This window comes from Cydia pomonella, chromosome 1, assembly GCF_033807575.1.
Source record: "Cydia pomonella isolate Wapato2018A chromosome 1, ilCydPomo1, whole genome shotgun sequence".
NCBI lineage: Eukaryota > Metazoa > Arthropoda > Insecta > Lepidoptera > Tortricidae > Cydia > Cydia pomonella.
The window spans coordinates 28,160,221-28,182,986 of record NC_084703.1 but is presented as its reverse complement, the minus strand read 5'-3'; the positions used below and the strand labels follow the sequence as shown (position 1 = coordinate 28,182,986).

At 36.6% G+C, this 22,766-nt stretch overlaps 1 protein-coding gene across 5 annotated transcripts in view; it reads right to left on the bottom strand.

Moving 5' to 3' along the window:
- The window catches only part of LOC133518998 (adenylyl cyclase 78C-like), a 143,274-nt gene that overhangs the window by 25,952 nt on the left and 94,556 nt on the right, over window positions 1-22,766 (bottom strand). For all 5 annotated transcript variants that reach the window (XM_061852846.1, XM_061852838.1, XM_061852855.1 and 2 more), the window contains 6 exons: window positions 22,246-22,347; window positions 21,942-22,150; window positions 18,902-19,087; window positions 11,821-12,051; window positions 4,975-5,209; window positions 1,378-1,498 (listed from right to left, as the gene is read on the bottom strand). In XM_061852846.1, the coding sequence (XP_061708830.1) occupies window positions 1,378-1,498; window positions 4,975-5,209; window positions 11,821-12,051; window positions 18,902-19,087; window positions 21,942-22,150; window positions 22,246-22,347 (1,084 nt within the window). The remainder of the gene's footprint in view (window positions 1-1,377; window positions 1,499-4,974; window positions 5,210-11,820; window positions 12,052-18,901; window positions 19,088-21,941; window positions 22,151-22,245; window positions 22,348-22,766) is intronic.

Genomic DNA, 22,766 nt, shown 5'->3' with positions numbered 1-22,766 from the left:
GTGTTTTGGAAAAAATCACCGAGCCACATCTCACCTGGGGGAGCCGAAATTTGACATGTTTCGAAAATGTTTTTTAGATTTGTGGAAAACAGGTGGCTAAAAGGTAAGAGTGTAGTATATTTCTGGAATAGTCTCATAATGCTCTTTCATTTGATACCCCACACGATAGGTTATGAACATTTTTTTCAAATCCCATACAAAAATTTGATGACGTCATTACTCGTGAACTGGTGTGTGTATTAAATGTTTTGTTCTAAAGTACCTGTGTACCAAAAAGTGTCGATGTAGATATGTATGCGGTTTTTTCCGTTGTAGCACATCCACTAACTGTTCAAGTTGCCCGTAACATATAGGTATTTTCAGCCTATGCAATATGTCGATGAGTGATACACAGGCAGTCTATTGAAATTAATAGACGTCGCGACAACGCCTGGAAGAGCTTCTGGGTGGTTAGCCAAGATGCCAATCGTTTGCACTACGACAACGAAATATGTCTCTCTATCGCATCAATACGTAAGATCTATAAAGAGACAGTCCCCCTCTAGCCTTGGGTAGCCCCACCGTCCATCCCTTCCTTGTGTAATTGTGTCTTAAGCGCAAACTTCTCGACATGTGCATCCTGCTCACCCTTACCTACGGTGCACAAACTTGGTCATGGACTTAAGCCTCTAAAGTCGGAACACAAAGGTTTGATCTGATCGAATCGGAAACACGGAACTCGAGTTGTAAGTGTGAGTGTCAAGACCGCTAAGTTTAAGGAGGACTTCATGGGCTAGACATGTCTGCACATGCACCCGAAAAAATGGTTACTGAATGGGACCCACGGAGGACCATAGATGGCAAGACGACTTACGAGTAGACGTATTCCAGCCGGAATGGTGGGAAAATGGCGACGACAGGGTCGAGTGGAAAAAACGAGGGGAGCCCTTTGTTCAGCAGTGGGACACTAAGGACGAAGGCTGAAAAAAAACCGACCAAGAGCTTGTCGGGCCAAGCTCAGTGTAGGGTTCCGTAGTTACCCTTCTATCATAATGGGCTGAACTTATAGGAGCTATTGGTAAGTATTATTTGTACCTAAATAAATTACAAGCAAATGAAGCAGTACGTTTTATACTAAATTAACAATAGAAAGAAAAATAGACAAACAACACTATATATTGAAAACTGCTATCAGTGCTATAACAAACGAAGTGTGCGTTACCTTATAGGTAGTACGTGTTTGCGCGTTAATTACTCCTCTGACATTTTAACTAAGTAAATGAGAACTAAAAGTATTTTGTGTTCATGTGACTGATACCTAGTATGGATACCATAATTTTTTGTAATAGCTGAGGATGTATCATAATAAAGTAATCATGGGGACAAGGAATTTCTTACAGATAATCTCATTGAGCAAGCGCATGCAGTCTACGGCCTTCTGCTCGGAGTAGAACTCGTGGAAGTTGGGGATGCCCGCGAACATCACGCCCACCTCGTGCCGCCATTGCGAGTACAGCTCCTGCCGCCAAAACAAACTTTCCCCCATTACAACACATCCACTTATATTTAGACTGATAGCTGGTGCCCGCGACTTGTTGCACGCGGATTTGCATGTGCTTATATCGTGGACGGCGTACGATCACTATGAGCCCAATTCCAACGAAAAACCGCATATCAATGTACAGTTTTTTGGCATACTAGAGGTCAAAACAACATTTTTGAACCTATCGCATGTGATATCAATATACAACGTGTTTTTATCAATTTGCTTTAACTTTAAGGGTAGATTCTTTACGTCTTATTGAGTTAATTTCTCTAAGAAACTAAGTTCCTAACTCTTACCGTTTTGGAATTAATTAAAATCTAAATTTATTCACTAATCTAAGATAAACTAGTGTAAAATCTTCTTAATTCATAACACCATTATTATTTTCTTCTCGTTCGTAAGTAAAGAGTTTTGAATGTTCCTTATGTACAACAAGAAGGTTTAAATAAATGAGTCCGTTTTAATGCTGCTTTTACTCGTACTTGGCTCGCATGTGTCACGTCAAATTGACAATACTAATTTGTTATTGTTGTTACTTATATTCTTTTCAAATAAATAATTGTGTTCACTTACGTTGTGATGCCACGGTTTAATTATACGGCCGAAGAAGAGGCCGACATACATTTTATTTACGGTTTCTGCAATGGAAATGCCGCAGAAGCAGCAAGGGAGTACCGACGACGATATCCCAATCGACGAACGCCTTGACCTTATACTTTTATGAATGTAAGTATTTTCTTTATTTATTTATCTTCTTAAGTTATTTTTTTATAAAATGCTTACAAATTAAAATAAAAAAACAACATTTTATTGTTTTCGTATTACTTTTCATACTTTAGAAGTACTTTTCTCACTAACTTACTTTTATTATTACTGTTGCATGTACATAGACCGTTCCGTGAGATGGGTCTCCGTTCGGCTCCGCATGAACGTGTCATCGATTTGACAGTACAGAATGAAATCGGTATAATGAATTCAATTATTGAAGACCCGACGTTATCAACAAGACGATTAGGCCGTATCTTTAACGTACCACACGCCAAAGCCTGGAGATTGTGGAAGCGATACGGTCTGCATCCTTACCATTACCGCAAAGTGCAAGGCCTTCTGTCACGGGACAATTTCTCGCGAATTGTTTACTGCCACAGATTTAATGAGCTATTAATACAAGACCCACAACTTATTTCCAAAATCCTGTGGATGGACGAGGCTAAATTTAAGAGAGCAGGAATAATAAATTCTAAAAATTATCACCATTGTGCTGCCGAAAATCCAAAGCTGGCAAGGGAGTCTTCGTTCCAATGTGAGTTCTCCGTAAACAAGTGGGCAGGAGTCTTAAACAATCGCCTCATTGGTCCAGTGGAGATTCCAAACAGACTCAATGGCGATAATTATTTGGAATTTATACAGAATTTGCATTATTTGGATTGTTTCGGAGATGTTCCCTTAGAAACACTGCGGACCAATTGGATCCAACATGACGGAGCACCCGCACATTTTGCTCTTCGTGTTCGACAGCATTTGAATGAACACTTTCCTTGGCGGTGGATTGGTCGCGGCAGTCCAACTCTTGCGTGGCCCGCTAGGTCTCCGGACCTAACACCCTTAGACTTTCATATCTGGGGTACGTTACAAGAAAGAGTTTACGCGAAACCGGTGGCTACAAGAGAACAGTTGTTGCAACGAATTCGGGAAGAAGCCGACACCATGCGTGCCACTAATGTTAACCTAAATCGCGAGATACGGGCAAGATTAAACGTCTGTTTGGAGAATGAAGGCGGCCACTTTGAAAATAAGTTGCAATAGTAAGTTCCTGTTTTGGTTTCATGTAAATATTTAGTGTCGGCTTCTTCCCGAATACAGGAAATAATTTTGTTAATTTATTTGATTAGGACTGTATTGTATGTAAATAAATTTTGTTACACTCAATCTTTAATTTCATTTGTGACTATGCCATAAACTCAGATAATTAAAATAAAAACATTAAAAATAGAACTTTCACTACCAATTAACAAAAATAAAAACTGCGGTGTGTGAACCCAGGACCTTCCACGGAGCTAAATTTGTTAACGACCACCGAATTCTGTCATCGATAAAGTTTTACACTGACGTTAAATGGCAAAAAGTTGACATTCACTTTTTCCTAACTCAAAAGAAGCTTTTACAACAGGCACTAACTAAATATTTAATTGTTTTGTATGGAATACCAAAAAAAATTTTTTCTTTGAATATCTTAAATCGGTTAAAGGGGTAAGTTTACGTTAATGTTCCAAGCACTATGTCGAAGTTAAAGCAAATGGATAAAAACACGTTGTATATGAATGAAGTTTATATATATGATTTAAAAAGTATACCGCATCATTAGGTACATTTCAGCCATTTTTTAAATTAAAACAGAAAAAATAAAAAAAAAATACCAAGTTTGGGCTCCTCCACATACGATATGGCTCATTTTTTGTACAATGTACCACAAATGATGTAATGCTGTATATTATTATGACGGTATCGCTTCCACAATCTCCAGACTTTGGCGTGTGGTACGTTAAAGATACGGCCTAATCGTCTTGTTGATAACGTCGGGTCTTCAATAATTGAATTCATTATACCGATTTCATCCTGTACTGTCAAATCGATGACACGTTCATGCGGAGCCGAACGGAGACCCATCTCACGGAACCGTCTATGTACATGCAACAGTAATAAAAGTACTTCTAAACAATAAAATGTTGTTTTTTTATTTTAATTTGTAAGCATTTAAAGCATTTTATAAAAAAATAACTTAAGAAGATAAATAAATAAAGAAAATACTTACATTCATAAAAGTATAAGGTCGAGGCGTTCGTCGATTGGGATATCGTCGTCGGTACTCCCTTGCTGCTTCTGCGGCATTTCGATTGCAGAAACCGTAAATAAAGTGTATGTCGGCCTCTTCTTCGGCCGTATAATTAAACCGTGGCATCACAACGTAAGTGAACACAATTATTTATTTGAAAATAATATAAGTAACAACAATAACAAATTAGTATTGTCAATTTGACGTGACACATGCGAGCAAAGTACGAGTAAAAGCAGCATTAAAACGGACTAATTTATTTAAACCTTCTTGTTGTACATAAGGAACATTCAAAACTCTTTACTTACGAACAAGAAGAAAATAATAATGGTGTTATGTTATGAATTAAGAAGATTTTACACTAGTTTATCTTAGATTAGTGAATAAATTTAGATTTTAAATAATTCCAAATTCCAAAACGGTAAGAGTTAGGAACTTAGTTTCTTAGAGAAATTAACTCAATAAGACGTAAAGAATCTACCCTTAAAGTTAAAGCAAATGGATAAAAACACGTTGTATATAAGATTATAAAAGCCGAGCTACTGTTAAATTGCTATTTCAAGTAAAATCAACAACTATGAAATACTTGATATGTAGAATATAAAAGATTAGGTACATCAGGACGGCGTTCCTTGCTTAAGAAATGGTTGACAACATGGTCGGGCAGGATGTGTTTGAGCAGGTATCTGTTGGTGCGCTGGTTATCCCTCATCTGCTCGAGGTTGGTCTCCGCCTGCAGCTTCCACAGGAAGTCCAGGCGCGATGTCACCTCCACGAGGCGCGCGTGGTTCACCACAATCGCCAGGAACACCATCATTAGAATCAACATTCGTTTGTAGAATTTCATTTGGCTGAAAAGATTTTAACATCATTAAATAGGTTCCTATACAGGGTTATTCAGGAGACGTGAGCAGGACTAATGACTAATGACTAACGACAATATACTTTATTAGTAAGTTATGGTAAAAAACTTACTAAAGCCTCTCTTGCCTGCGTGAGCGAACAAAATGAGTGAGTTTGCAAACTAATTATTTGCTTATCTTTCAAGTTTCATTCATTACTCCTGACCTTATAATTTTATTGTATGAACAAAACAATACAGTTTACCAAAGAAGTAAATATAAAGACATAGAATGTGATTTCAGTCAGGCAAATTAGTGTAGCACCATTTCCTGAATTTGGTTAACAAAACATTAGAAGAATGCATTTAAATCAAAAATTTAAAACACCCCTAAAGAAATCTAACCGAAAATCATGCATTACAGTTAGGGTATGGAAGGTAGACGTAAGGAATGAAATCTCCATAGGCAGAACTGTTGCAAAAGTGTCCAGCTGTCAGCTATAAATAATAGTTTCAAAACTCTCCAGATTAGCGCTAGAGTAGCTAAGAACCTAGACGTTATTGACGGTGTAAAGTGCGCTGTCTATGATTTGTTATTTTTTTCAAATATTCTAGGTATTGGCAAGGTAGAAGTGGCACGCTCGTTTTGGTTAGCAATGGACAAAGGATTGGCCGCTCCGGGCCAGCTTCAAATCGAACGACTATACTACTGATATTGTTTGTTATGTAGACAATGTATAATCAATATTGATTTTTTTTTGCATGTTGTACTAATTTATTGATAATATCATATTACATGTCGGTCAATTACAGTATGTAGTTAACTACAATATTATGAAACAAAAAAAAAACACTAGATTATTAGTATAAATGAATACAGAAATAAAATAAAAATAGGGTAACGGCGGCTATTAACGCGGGTATCAAAATCGACGTCTAACACCGCGGTGTTTACAAATACACATTTTGCAAGCAAACAGATCTATTCTCTAAGAAATAAAGCATACACAAAACAAGCTCATTCATTGGTCTATCGTGCCCATTAGTGTGCATTTGTGTGAGTGTAACAAAAAACTCGCGATTCGTCAGTTTGTGCGACGGCGGCGCAAGAACCGGTTGTTCCATACAGACGCGTGACTCCACAGGTAAGTGCACTCCAATCTTACTTAGTGTTTTACGTAATAGTTATGGCAAATAAACTAGTGCAATGCCTTTTAAGAGGTTGTGTATTGTTTTCTACACGATTTTGAATTACTTTTAACTTAGTTTTTGACCGGGAAATACGTTTAAAATTGAAAATAAAATACAGCGGTGATAGGCGCGAATTACTTCTGTGGTAAGTAATGCCGTGGTATGCCACGTTAATAGAAAAAGTGGTAGTTTTGTTATTTACTCTTTAGTTTTGGTACAAATTATCAATTTTATAATTTCTTTTATTTATTCCAATCTTGATCTATTCACGCTATTAAAGAGCTATTTCCGTGGTATGGAAAGTATTCAACTAACCCTTAATTTTTAACAAAAACTTCAGCACCGATTTCCTTGTTTCTATGGGAACCCTTAATCTGTCAACTTTTTTTTATTTTGAGTTAAAACCTAAAATTTACTTGCCAGTTATGTGATTTTGTCTTTACAAGAAGCTTGTAATATACGTGTTTGATTTGATTTGAAAAAACATCTGTATTTTATTCTTTTTATTGGTCGGAATTAGGTTTAATTAAACTCCAAATTAAGCCTATTACCGATGGTATGATCAGATTACCCTCGGTAATAGAATGTATAGAAATCTATTACCGACCCAGAGAAATATCGAATGGGTCGGTAATAGGCTCTTAAAGAGTTATCTATTACCGAGTGACTATTTGGTATTGTATTGAAATATCGCATTTAGGGTACCGCAAGTACAGATTTCGTTGATAAAATTTAGACTTCAGTTATCATTATCAGATTTAAATTCTTCTGTTTTCTGATTCAGTTATTACTCTGACAGACAAGGAAGGGTACCCAACTGCCGGACAATTCCGATTAGTTTTTTTTTATATAATTTTATTTATACAGTAGTCCAAAATCTCAGACATGATTTTTTTTAGCTATAAGAATCAGCAATAAGAAAATTACTGTGATTTGTTAGTTATAAACGGGTAAATTATAACACATAATATGTGAGAGACTTTATTTAACTTAATTACCTTATCAAAAATATCAGAATTAAAAAATTTCATGTTTTTATATATAGTCGAAATTTTATAATGTGGACGTTTACCATTTCACTGTGGTAAACTTTCACTCAGGTGGTAAACGTCCAGCTTATAAAATTTCGACTATAATTTACGCTGTGCCTTATGAGAAAATGTTACTTACTTGTTTTTTTTGTGCAGCTAATTATGTCAGTAAGACAAACTCTTATCATTCTTATCAATCTTTATAGCATTTAAAAATTACTTTATTTAATAACAGGCAGGCCTATTTGTCATATACGTCCTTAGTAAAACTTTACTAACAATAATTTTTGTTGTTTTACATGTAAAACATTCAACTTATAACTTGTTATACCTACTGGTACTCGTGGGTACTTGGTAAGTTAACTATTTAATAGTATTTGATTGTGCCAAAGTGTAATTATAATCTCTTCGAATATATCTCTTATTTTTAAACACACTCCTATAGTTTTATTTTTTATTTTTGTGTCATTATTAAACTTAATGACACAAAAATAATATACAGAACCCACGTCGTTATTATTGTTTTAACCCTCTGTATTAGGTTTCGAATTTAGAGTTTGGTTTCTGTTAACGAGTGCAGAAAAATCATGCCAATTGTACCCTCGGTAATGAAAGCTCAATTCGCGATAATAGAATCACAGCCTGTCCCTTGCCACGGTAATAGAAGATGTGGTCATTTTTGCTTCAAAAAATATTTTAATACATGTAATAACCCAAAATGAACCCAAAAACGTGTGAAACGGAAAGTTCATTAAATGCTCTGATGAAAAAAAAAATCCTGGCTGTTAGACAGCATTGATAGCCTTAATTTTTGGATCTCTTTTGAAAAGTTCCTTAACTACCACGGTAATAGGTGCCTTTACCCTACCCCTCAAACTATTAGCCCCATCAAAAATTAACTTTTAAGCCCCGAACTGTTCCCTACCTGGCCCAAACGTTCTAAATATGCCAGTTGCGTTGCCCCGCTGAATGGCTAAGGATATTTGTTGGACCAGATAAGATCCAGCCCGGGGGTCGCAGCCTCTGTCCCTCAACTGGCGTCTAATCTCTCTAACCAGCTTCTTGGTCATACACTGGTCCAAGGTTGACGTATTTGCCGTGTTTGAACTTAGCATTCAGCCTGCCTGCCTTCTTACTTGTGTGGCTGACATGAGTGGGAACAAAACTACACACACATGTGGCATCCCACAGCAGGTTCCGGCCTTTTACCCATGAGACCAGTGTTAGACCGTCCGGCCTCTTGCCATCTGTACGGCTTAAACCAGGGGGTTCCAAAATACAGGGTATGTTTGCCGAGACCAAGGCGCGTCGAATCAGCTCATTAATAGCTTGGTGCCTAGGTATTCGTCCCACACACCGCACACAACTGAGACCGTGGTGCCCATTAAATTCGACCATTGCTCCACACGGACATCTGTGGGGTTCACATACCTTACTTCCAAGACGTAAGGCAACGCTCACCCTCACAGTGTCATTGTCTAGCAACGTTCCTAAGTGGGGCGATGGCAACCAACGCGTGAATGGTATGCGATTCTAGTTTGGTTTACGAAGTTCAAATAACACCATTAAAGTCGACGAGTATAGAAAAAGTTTTAAGGTGGACCTTAATTTAACATATTTTTATTTATTTAGATAAAATCATTAACTTGACCTTACTTAAGTAGGTAAACCCGTTAAATATGTATGATTATAATCATCAAATTATCATCAATTACTCTAGAAAACTTTATTCTGAAACAGGGGACACGAGTTCACGAACTTAGGAACTGAGCTGAGTTTTATCACGAAATAGGAGCCAAATAAGAGGTTCACGAATAAATTCATATAAAAATAAGTTATAACTAAAACTCTATAGTTTATACATTAAATTACTACCAAAGAATTAATATAACTTACTCAAAAGCTTTCACGGTATTGTCATGCTTAGTTATATAAAAAAAATATATACACGAATTCTCAAAAATCTTAACCTGCCGAAACACCCCCTTACAATAACACCAATTGCGAGCCAGTGTGATGAAAGTCTTTTTTCTACTCGTCGACTGTAATGGTTGAATTAAGATTTCGTATACCAAACTATAACTGCGTACTTTTCATGTATGGGCTCCCAACTCAACTATAATATTCTTTACAGTACATATGGTGCTACTTTACCCCACTAGTGCGAAAATTAGCATATTACGTTACTGTGTCGAACATTTAAAGGGCCATATGTACTGTAAAACGTTGTACTATACATGTGCGAATAGGTAATTTGCAACTCATGTCGATTTAAAACACTCCCTTCGGTCGTGTTTTAATTTATCGCCACTCGTTTCGAATTTCCTCTTTTTCGCACTTGTATCGTAATGTACTATTTTAATACAGTTGCTCAAAAAGTGCTACATATGTTTAGCGTGCGGAAAGTTGGATTTCGCGAACTAGTGCTTTTTACTTTTTCACTTGTTCCAATTCATGACTACTTATTGATGAGTGTTAATGTTAGTTTCCTTTAAAAGTCGTATTCAACATAAAAACCTACTGTTAATGTCCACATGACCACACTGACCACACTATGAGACGCTGTTGCCGGTAATAAAATTACTAGTATATAAGGTACATTTGAAATTTTAAAGGTTTATTTCTCCGAAGTAACTGGCCATTCGGCACTATTATTTTAAGGGTTGAACACCCTAGTGGAGGACTACTATTATACGGAGTCTGGTCCCAAAGTGAGTTTCCCAGATCGTGCCCTGTCCTAGTCAAATAAAAAAAAAACAAACCATTATGGTCGTGTTTTGGGCACCCTTAGCAAACATACTAAGTTACGGATATATAAAACCATTATACGGCCTTTCCTTATGTATGGCTGTGAGGCCTGGTCCCTAACACTGAAAGAAGAAAGTCGGCTCCTGGTAGCGGAGAGGAAAGTTTTTCGCAAGATCCTGGGACCTTCAGAAAGATGACAGCACCTGGAGAATCAGGAAAAATACCGAGATCGAGGGTTTGTGGCCGAGCTCAATATCATCGGCGAAACGAAAGCCCACAGAATTCGCGGCTTCCGCCACCTACTCAGAATGGAAGAGGATCGGGCTGTCTAGAGGGCGTTCTTGCGCGCGTCGCGCTTGCGTAGTCGGTGACTGGTAGCCGTCCGGTGGGTTGGCCCAGGTATCGCTGGGAAGACAGTGTGGCGGCGGATCTGCTTCAGCTTCGCGTCAGTAACTTGTAGGAAGATGCGCAAGATCGGGACAGGTGGCACGCTCTCGTTTCGAAGGCCAAGATTCTCTTTGGATCACTGAGCCCAAAAAAAAAATTATTATCCTTATTGCGTCTGCAACTGTACACCACTACACGAAAGAAGGGCTTTAGAAAAGTTTTTACCTATATCCAGATACGTATTTATTTAGTTAGTTGTGTTTAGTCTAACATAAGCAAGTAATGTAAGAAACATTACTAATAAAAGGGTCAGTAGTCAGGGCAGCCTAGTTAGTGACTACACTTAAGTAATTATCGGTAATTAACTAACTTATGATACCATTATCCATTGGTAGGGGGTTTCGTTTGACGGTGTTACTGTTTTTATTATAATACAAATTGTTTGCCATCACCCACACTGTCAACTGTCCATCGGTGGACCTTATTACAAAAGGCATAAGATCCACCGATGCAGTTACGAGTAAGTGTTGCTGTTTGTACGTGTAGGTACCTACACTTTGTACTAGGCACTAGCATAAAGAAACAAGAAAGCTTAGGGTATTGGCTTAATACAAAGATAAAACCACATATACTTATAATACGTTTTAAGAGGAAAGGGGACGGCCGCTTCTCCTTAAAAACGTAATCTCCATTCTCCTCTCTGGATATTGACATTATGGAAAATATTTTTACTTAATTTGATGTATACATATCCATAACTATGCCCCTAGGTTTGATATTTTTCCATTTTTGATTATTGTAAAAATAAGAGCAACAAACAAGATTTCATATAATTTATCGGATGTAAAAAATTCGAAACAAAAATCAAACGAAGGGGCATAACTGCGGTTGATATATATGCAAGAAAAGGCGATATCGCGCGGTTTTTTTTTCGTCTTAACTGAGCCTTGCGAAAACTTGTTTCTATTAAGGTTTAAGTTTCATAACTATTAAATTTTAAACGAGTTTTAAAGTTACTAATATAATATGTCATGGCATATTATTATGAGTAAGAAAACTCATATATGGAGTGGGCACTCTAAGTGTTAGGTACTTATTATTTCTCTATGGCACTAGTGAGTTGCTACTCACTTAACGACAGTTCTCCCACTACGTCCTTAGTGGCACTTGTGTAGCTGACATGTTAATTCATAGCCAAATTCCCTTAATATAGGAATTACTTTGAGATTTTCTAAATAATGCGTTTTAAGTATTAGGTACTTACGTAGATGGGCCTGCTTTATCTTTGTAAAATGTCACCAACAAAATGGCGTATATGACTACACTAATCGTAGCCAACAAAATCTTGATCAAATAGTATAGCTTCAGGATTGATGTTAAGGCGATGAGGCACAAGATCCATGTAAATACTACGTATTCTGGACTATAACACTCATTACTATTTTTCTCCACTTCGTCGCATGTTGATAGGTTGCAAATAAATAGCTTGATAGTGCTGAAAAATACAAGTGAAAATAATATGAATGCTTGTTTAAAAGTAGTCATTGTTTTGTATGGGTATATACACCGTGTTTTTATTGAATTGCGTTAACTCCGGGGTTTCGGTAAGTACGTTTAAGGAAACTAAATGGCATAGTTAATTATTATTATTATTTTTTACAATTTTTATATTTAAAAATAACTAAATGTTGCATATAGCGTTGTTGTAACACGGACATTACATTTAACTCAACCAAACAATTGAAAACTGTGATATATCAATGTCATTTCTAACATCGATCGTCCGAGATAGTACGTACGTTTAGTAGCAAATGTATGTACTCGCACTAAACACTAATCAATAAATAAACAGGCCCTAAAGCTCGTAAGGGCCTTATAATATAAAAATTTATGATTGATTATCTCCGAAATGGAGTTAATTAGAATATCGGTGTCTTTGAGAAAGTTACTTAATTTAAGCTCAGGAATGCCCCCTCGAAATTAACGCAAATCAAAAAAAACACGGTGTATATATATACGGCGTAAAATAATTTCATTATACGTCATGTAGTTAGAAAAAAAACCGGTCATGTGCGAGTTCGTTTTACTCGCGCACCGAGGGTTCCGTATAAACTTTGAATTATCTAGTGTAGCTATAAAGGCTTTAGAAGACTTTTGATCAGAAGTACCTATACTAAATATAATTGTGTACAGCGCCATCTATCGGTTAATTGTCTAACTAATTTGCGCATAAATTGCACGTATGTTGGTTTTTGGAGAATAATTCTCTAAACCTTAGCTTTTAATTGCGTGGAATTTTGACGTCTCCTGGTGATGACAGGCAACAAAATACTCCTTAAATTTATGGTGAGAATTATAAGCCAAAATAAAACATCGGAAATACATTGGGACTAGGGATTGCAAACCGGATTGATTTTCAATCCGGCCGGACCCGGCCGGATTTTGGCCATAACCCGGCCGGATCCGGTTTGGTATAGGGATATTAAAGTTAATTAAATGACATATTTTTCTAGTTTTTTTCGTTATACGTATTCCTAAATCTATAATTTGAAGGAAATAAATAACTTCTTAAAAATAAAATAGAACTTAGTAGTAAAAAGTGTGACACTGTCAATATTACTTTAAAAACAAAATATGAAATCGGTCATTTATTATATTTTACCATTCACAAGTGCTCAAATTTTCGTTTACAATAATAAATTTGATTAGTTTCCAAAGCCCGGTAATGGGATGTGAGGTCGGAATTGGAACTCCTTGAAAGGACAAGTTTTCGTAACTGTTGTTTGATTGAATTCTTTGTAACGTTGACATCTATTCTAGTAAGAAAATAATATATTGGACTATTAACCAAAATGATATGAAATTTGTCCTCATTCTTTTGCCCGAGAAAGTAGTAGACTGAACTGAACTATTTCTTAATTTACAGAAAATTATATTGGTCAAATTATAGGGAATAGAACACGACACGACGATCTCATGCGATCAAATAAAGAATTCGCTAGACGTAGAGTAGCATGTACCAGGAGATGAAGGAAATTGCATAAGATTAGATGAAATTGTAAATACAAAAGATTTTCTCTTAAATATATATTTTATGTATGTAAAATCGAAGTAAACTCAGGATTATCAATGTTATCATATATTCATTCACACATATAACACATATTGATTAGCCCAACTAATCTCCTATCACAACATTATGACACAACATTAACCTTCTCTTTAGCATAAATTACAAATGCCTTCCATGGCATCTCCATTCTTTAATTTTTCGTCATATCGTGCCACCAACATGAAAGGAAACGTCTGTTCCCAGTCATTGTCATAATAAATATATTTTAATTTGACTAAATTTAACCTTTTTCTTTCGTTTTATGCTCTGTTCAATTTCATACCTCTCATCCGTCGCCTTTTCCTCATCTAAAATGCACAGTGCGTGCTGTATTTAGGCGTTTTTTTTATTTTACCGGATCCGGTCCGGATCCGGTGATTTTTACCGGATCCGGTGGCTCGTGAAAAGTGCCGGATCCGGCCGGATTACCGGATCCGCCGGACCGGATTGCAATCCCTAATTAGGACATGATTATGTTTAATTTCAATCATCATAATACTTTATTCGTGAAAACAATGATAGTTTAATTTTAAAGTGTACTATTTCGACAATAGAAAATAGTAGGTATTTTTCTGGGGTTAAAAATAATTGTTACTGGTTAAAAATATTTCTAATGACTTTCATATATCATAAACCTTTACACTAAATTTTTTTTTTTCTTTTCCAATATGCGGTATTATTAACTATTGCATTTTAAAGCTAGACCTACGGTTTCCTTAATTAAATATAAGAGTGCTAGATTTTAAACAGTTTTTTTTTTGCTACAGAGCATCTGAGTTTTATATATATAGTTACTGAACAATTATAATAAATTCTAAGCTTACTTAAATACCTGCAGAGTTAAGTACTACAATTATATACGCCATACACTATTGTGCCATTCACTATATAGGTATATATTTGATACAGGTATTATATTTAATTATATAAAATAAAATAAATACCTAATTATTTTTTTCACAAACAAATGCTTTCTTTAAAGATACTATATTACAATGAAAAACATCAATATTAGAAAGATTTACGCATTCATTATAAAGTCTTCAAGCACGCCTTATAAACATATTTCGTGCATAACAAGTTCTGCTAAATGGGACAGCAAATAATTCCTTTTTGCGACATTTACGCTGACGCGCACGAGGGACTTTAATATTAAATATTTTTTATACTTTGTACTATCTCGTCTCGTTTTAACCAAAAAATAATGTTCAAGTGAATTGGTTTATACCGTGGCAGCTTTAGCTATCCTCCATACAAACCCTCTTTTTAGCATATCTGGCCACTGCGATATAATTATAAAATTATAATAAGTGTATATGTCACGTACGTAAAATTATTGTCATTCTTTGTATTTTCCTAAAATAAAAGAATATAATTAATTAATATTAAAATAAAACAGCCGCAAGCGGCGTCTATAGGTGGGAACAAAGGTCGGGTCGCTGTGTTCCACTCCAACCTATGGCCGCCGCTCGCCGCTGCTCCCGCCGCACGATGTCGTGACCAAGCCGTGAGTGTGTTCTCCTTACATATCACCCACCATTTCATACAAATTTCATAATTGTTTACGTCACGACTCATGTCATTCGGCTTTCAACAGTTTGAACGTGCGAATGTGTTTGGAATTACGTTCAAGGGAACTGCCCACTTTGAAAATTTTCAGTCAAATAAGAGTTCATGCAAGAAATATTAACTTCATATAAAAATAAAGCCTGACCAGTAATATATGATCACGCACCATATTGCGGAATTTCGTTAGAACTAAATTATTCATATTAAACTGAACTGTCACCCTATACATAAGAATAACAGCGCCCTCTTGACAATAATCATATATTTCTGGTCGGGCTTTAATTGATAATAATATGTCTTCTTCTTCTTCCTCGCGTTGTCCCGGCATTTTGCCACGGCTCATGGGAGCCTGGGGTCCGCTTGACAACTAATACAATATAATTGATAATAATAAGTACAGTAAAAAAAATTTTCACTATCCCTAAAACGTCAAATTATGACAGCGGTCAGAATTTCACGCAATTAATAACAAAAACGATCCGATTTCAAAAATTGTTCTTTTATTTGATTAAATTGCAAACTGAATTCGGAAATGTTTTTATTAATAAAAAAAGTTATCAAGGTAGAGGTCTGATCTGATTATGTTTTTCCGGTAAAACTTATAGTAATGTTAATATTATGTAAACATTCCAAATTTTTCTTCGGTAAACTTCGGAAATAAGGGGAGGGGGGATTTTTTTATTTTATATTTAAGAAGAAAAATATGTTTTGGAATGTTCAATTGACCTACTCACTAGACTTTAAATTTTTGCCCCCTCTTCATATTGGGCGTTTTCCATAGTTACTAAAAACAATAATAATACTTTCGATGTGTCTGGATTAGCGTTGTTAATAACTATTCCCAATTTCAAATCGTTAGCTTTAGTGGTTCTCGAGATATTTAGTGATGTGACAGACAGACAGACAGCAAAAAGTCCCACTTTATCGCTTGCCATAGGGACGCTTTGACATAATATATATTAGTATAAACATACAAGGAAATCTCGTACTTATCGGAAGTGACAAAGTCGGACGGTTGACTAGACTTGGACACATTTTTAGGGTTCCGTAGCCAAATGGTAAAAAACGGAACCCTTATAGATTGGTCATGTCCGTCTGTCTGTCCGTTTATGTCACAGACACTTTTTTCCGAAACTATAAGAGCTATACTGTTCAAACTTGGTAAGTCGATGTATTCTATGAACCGCATGAAGATTTTTACACAAAAATTGAAAAAGAACAAAAAATTTTGGAGGTTCCCCATACTTAGAACTGAAACTCAAAAAATATTTTTTTATCAAACCCATACGTGTGGGGTATTTATGGATAGGTCTTCAAAAATGATATTTAGGTTTCTAATATCATTTTTTTCTAAACTGAATAGTTTGCGCGAGAGACACTTCCAAAGTGGTAAAATGTGTCCCCCCCCCCCTGTAACTTCTAAAATAACAGAAAGAAAAATCAAAAAAAAATATATACATTACCATGCAAACTTCCACCGAAAATTGGTATCAACGAGATCTAGTAAGTAGTTTTTTTTAATACGTCATAAATGGTACGAAACCCTTCATGGGCGAGTCCGACTCGCACTTGGCCGCTTTTTATTTTTAACACGCTTTTATTAGGTCGACCTGTATGTAACTAACTAATCTAAGGTAACTAATTTAACCTTCTTCCAAGGATCGTAGCGTCATGAAAATTAGAATTAGAATTCTGATGACAATACAATAATATGGTACTGTCGAACTGATCTGATGATGGAGCCGGAAGATAGTGGATTGAAAAATTCGCGGCCTGAATATTAAAAACAAAACAGAGGTTTTTTAATTTATTTTTATATTTCTACATAGTCCCCGTCGAGTTGAATGCACTTGTTCCATCTGGATTCCAGAGCCATTACATCACTTTTGAATAAGCTTTCCTCGAGACCTTCAAAATAGACATCCACCTCAGCTTGGACCTCGGCGTTGCTTGAAAATTTCATAATGCTATGCATTACTATTCATAATTAAGTGCTTGTTGCTAGGCCTACGTTGCTAGGCCTACATGAATAAAGTATATTTGAATTGAATTGAATTGAATAAGGTGAATAGGGTGGGTGGGGCAATAATTCAAACCTACATTTGGCAATCTCCGCCATCGATTTTAGTGACGTGTGAACATGTGCATTGTCCTGGTGGAAGATAACTTTCTTTGTCAACATTCCAGGTCTTTTTATCTTCAGAGCCTCGCGTAATCTGCGTAATAACTCGCAATAATAGTCGGAATTTATAGTTTTACCTCTCTGGAGATAGTCAACCATTATTATTCCCTTTGCATCCCAGAAAACAGATGCCATGACTTTATTGGCCGACAAAATTGCTTTGGCTTTTTTGGGAGGCTTTTTGCTTCGATTGCTGTTTAGTTTCTGGTGAATAGTGGTGGACCCACGTCTCGTCCATAGTTACAAATCTGTCCAAAAAGTCTTGAGTATCGGCTTCATACAGGTCTAGACATTCACGTGAATTAGTACGCCGAGCGATTTTTTGTTCCACTGAAAGAAGCCTCGGGACCCATCTCGCCGACACCTTGGAAAAACCTAATTCGTTGACTATAATATTTTGAGTTCTTTCATAAGAGATGCCTACGATGTCAGCTATTTCCCACACCTTTAATCGCCGGTCTTTCATTATCATTTCGCATATAATTGCCACATTGTCCGTGTTAGTCACCGTTGTTGGCCTCCCGGGACGAGGGTCATCTGCGATACTATCTCGTCCACGCTTGAATTCAGCTGCCCATTTTTTCACCATCGTACATGATGGACAGGATTGCCCTAATGTACTTTGCATATCATCATAAATTTGCTTCGGTGTCAATCCTTTTTTATACAGGTATTTAATCACAGCACGCTGCTCTAATTTCTCCATTTTCACGATATCTACCGACACGTAACTTTAAATATGCCGTAAAATTGCTTTTAAATATAGACGCCAATTGAAATTTCGCGGGAAGATAGTTGAATAATGACAGTTCAAAATGGCGGCAGAAAAAAGAAAAAAAGGTTTTTTTTTAATTGGCCAGGCCGCGAATTTTTTAATCAACCCTCGTAATTTAACCATCTTCCAAGGATCGTAGCGTCATGAAAATTAGCAGCTGTATGTAGTTCTGATGACAATACAATAATATGGTACTGTCGAACTGATCTGATGATGGAGCCGGAAGATATGAACTGGAACTTCATGATGGAACATCGTATCATAGCTGTGTTTAGATTTGTTAGAAAAGTCTTGTAATGAACTTTGACCACGATTAGGTTTCAAGGTCTGATGATGAAGCCAGAAGATAGGCACTGGCATTCCATGATGGAATATCGTATCATAAGCGTGTTTTTCCAGAGGGGCACAGATACTCCACAAGGCGCTAGGCAAGCGGCTGAGGGAGGCAACGAGCGACCGGCCGGGGACAGCTTTCTCGCGCAGAGAATTGCAATCGCAATCCAGCGCAGGAACGCTGCAAGCGTGATGGGCACCTTACCAAGGACGCAAAATGTTGATAGGTATTTTTAATTTTTAGCTTTAGTTATTTTAATTGTAGTTAGATTTAGTTCATTATTCATGTTGTGAGATTTTTTAATTTTAATAATATAACTGTTTTTCTAGTGTTTTTTAAACCTATTAATTTATTATATTGAGAAAATAAGTACCTAGATATGGACATGACAGTGACAAAGGTACATATGTGCAGATTGCGGCGGCGGCGGGTGGCGCCAAGCCAGCGCGACAGCCTGCCCAGCCGCGGCGCGCGCGGCAACTCCTCGCCCATCGCCGCCAGCAGCGCCAGCGCCAGCAGCGCCGTCACCGCGCCCAGAGCCGCCACCAGCTGCCAACAACTACGCCCACACAACATACATCCTCATACATTTAATTAAGTGTTACACTTCATAATACCTCCTTAAATAGAACCTAATTCACACACAGACTTATTTACAGTCATAGACAACCGATCAAAATTTCGCCCTGTCGTTGATACTTTCCCAACATTTCGCCGCATAGCTCTAGGCCCCGTGGATTTAATTCAGGTTCTCATATCATATCATATCATTTATTCCATTGAATTCATGTTCATTTGTACATAGATGGATTTGTAAATGTCATATGTAATTGAATAAGCGCTACACCTAGATTCAGCAAGTATTTTCTATAAAAAGATGTGGTTTTTCCGCAAATATATCTGGGACTTTTTTTGTATAGAATTTAATGAGCTTTAATCTTGTTTTACACCATATTTTCCTATATAATGTAATCAGTAATCATTTATTGCTTTCATAGGTAAGTACATTAGATGTTACATTTGGATATCGGACAGCTATGAACCCTGTAAGGGCACTGCAAATTTAAAATTATTCATTTAACTAACTAATTCGAGTAATAATACTTAACATATTCTTAATTTAAATATAAATATAGTAATTTTACATATTTGATAATTTTATATATTCAACCTCGGCAGTAGTTACATATTTGCGGCGTTTGGGGTTGAAACCCTAGGGCCGTGGGGGCCTAGCGCGCGCCACCTCTATAAGGAGTTAGCAAAACGCCTTATAGAGGCTTCGGGTGACCAGAGGGCTGGCCTGTACTTCACCCAGCGGATAAGCATTGCTATCCAGAGGGGCAATGCAGCCAGCCTTCTGAGCACCCTGCCAAGCGGTCTCGATCTGGGACAATTTTTTTATTTATAAGTTTTTAATTGTTTTTCCACCCATTTGTGTTTATTATAATTAAAAATATTCCATTTTACATATAACTATGAGATCTTGTAATTTGTTTATTACCAGTAATTTAAGTTTCAAAAAACTCTGCAAGTTATAAAAACTATTATCTATTAAATACATTGTAAGTTTTTTGTTAAATATATTATCTATTTTTCACGTCAGCAGCTCGAACAAGGGTAATTTGCTGCTTAAAAACAGTGAGCAAATTCGCATTATGCTCACCGAGTGAGACAAAATAAAATTCAAGTGACCTTTAGATTCGAATGTCATTTCAACGTGCGGGGCCTAATACAAGTTCGAAATATTTGGATTCTATTGTCTTTATCCCTTTCACGTCATTAGCAAAAAGAAAGAGACAAAAAAGTGCATACGTAATTCAACGGTATATTGACGGTTTATAATAGACCCCCGAAATAAGTCAGACCGCATCGTTCCAAAACACCCTACGAGTCTTCATTCGTAATAATTAATTCCAAATTCCAAATTAATTAAAGTTAATTGTTAGAATGCCTTCAGAAAACATGAGTGAAATAGTGATCGTCTGGATTACATTTTTTCAGGTTGTATTTTTTGATGGCTGACTGACGTGAAAAAATTTGTGTACTACACGAGATCAAAGTTATTTACATCTCGTGCGCTTTTGAGTCCCTTACTACGCTCAAGATTCTAAATTAGATTCACTCGCTACGCTCGTGAATCTATTATAGAATCTTTCGCTTACACGGGACTCAAAACAAGCATTCGAAGAAGTATCAAACTTTGCTCTCTTATTGTGCAAATAACTATTTTCATTTTTAATATCTATTGGAAGTTTATTGTAAATCTTAATGCACATGATATATCGACTAGAGCTATGGATATTCAAATTTGAAAACGGAACGGGAATTGTATTTCTTGGGCGTAAATGTGAGGTTATCGGATTTTTTGGTAATAGAAAGAGTTGATTATATTTTCTTTTGAATTTACATATCTCCAGTATTATATATGTATATTTTGAGTAAAACGCGAATTTCTCCAGGATGGTACACCTGTGCCAAGATGGCTGCGATTCCTCGAGGTCTCCAAATGTCAAATGGTTTGGTCATGAATAACGAGCCTTTTATTTACATACACACCAAATTTCAGGACTGTCCAAGAAATTTTGTGGTTTGTTCTTTTCCGACGTGCTAACGGGTACAGCTGACTCTCGTTGTTTTAATTATCAAATACCTACTTCAAATATAGTAAAAGTGAAAGTTAAGGTCCGCGTGCACCCAGAAACTAGAGCCAGATTTGAGTGGGACCCACAGAATACCATAGATGGTACGGGGCTACGTGCTAGCAGATCGAATAAGTGTGAGATGACGGGAAGACTTGAACGCATTCTACTTGAAATAACTGTGAGAAAGTGTGATTGTCGCTTATTACGAAATTTCATTACTAAGCTTTATTAATAATCCGGGTAGTAGTTATTTTGTTGCCAAACTGAATTTAAACATATCACGGAGCAAGATAGGTCATCATAGGAAACTAGGAAGCGGCCCAAAAGAGATCATCAAACTCAATAACAAAACGTGGCGCACTGTTTAAATACATGATTGTGATTGTGTCGTAGATACCTTCCCGGATTATCTCTAGGTGGGTAGGTAGCTACAATACTGACTAATCGCATAGCACAAATATAAGTAGGTACGAATGCATTGCTTAAAAAAGTAAGTAAGTATCTCACATTCGCTGAAGCTTTAATAATCAATCAAATTAAAAAGAAAGTTGTAGTACAATAGTTACACATAATTTAAGTACAGGCGCCGGGCTAAGCTAAAGACAGTTGATAGAGCCGGACCAAGCTAAGTTGGCAATGAATTTGATAGCCCAGCCTGTCAATAGTTAAATAATAGTCACAATTTCATAGAAGTTTGACTGCCCCGGCTGTCAAAATCGCTTCCAACTTATCTTGGTGTGACGTTATAACATTTCACATGTTCGGACTCACTCGTAGTGCATGGTGGTTTGTACAGCGAAGATGAAGAGCCACAGCAGGAAGCAGCAGCAGACGTTAGACTTGAAGGTAAGCTCGTCGAGGCACGCGAACTCGTGCTCGAGCGAGAGCCGCCGGAAGCGCAGCGACCACAGCCGCATGTTGTCCATGCGCATGCGCCGGTTCGTGCCCACCTCGATCGAATGGTTGATTATGTCCTCTTCCTGAGCAACCAAACACGGTTTGTCTTCAACACACGAAAACATATGTGATATATCATACATAACGCAAACATGTGACAAGTAAACAGTATAAATACATCGGCCAGCGGTGTCACGTCGTCAGAATCGAAGCCGTGCTCCAGACCGGGAGGCAAGTCCAACGCCGCCTGCGCCTCCTCGTCGTCACTCACCGAGTAGTACTGCAAACACACATTTTACATTATTTACTTTGGCTTTTGGTGCACACCTGGAATTCGCTCTCATGATTTAGAATTAATTAGATTACAATGCATTAGTGAAACTTAAAGTTAAGTCTTTTCATCACACTTGCTCGTAAACGGTGTTAAGGAGGTATAAATGAGTTTTTCTTTTAAAACATATCGTTTAAATTATTACTTTTTGTGTATGCTTAAAATATTTATTTAATCAATTTACCAGAAGTTTAAAATATTTTGATACTGTTTTCCTTGCCCTTAATGCATGTAATATATTTATTTATTTATAATATCATTCATATTACATGTCAATTTATTATTAGGTACAGTATCATATTATAATTATTTATCCACGTGGTACGTGATTTATTCAACATATGATATACAATGTATAGGTAGTATAT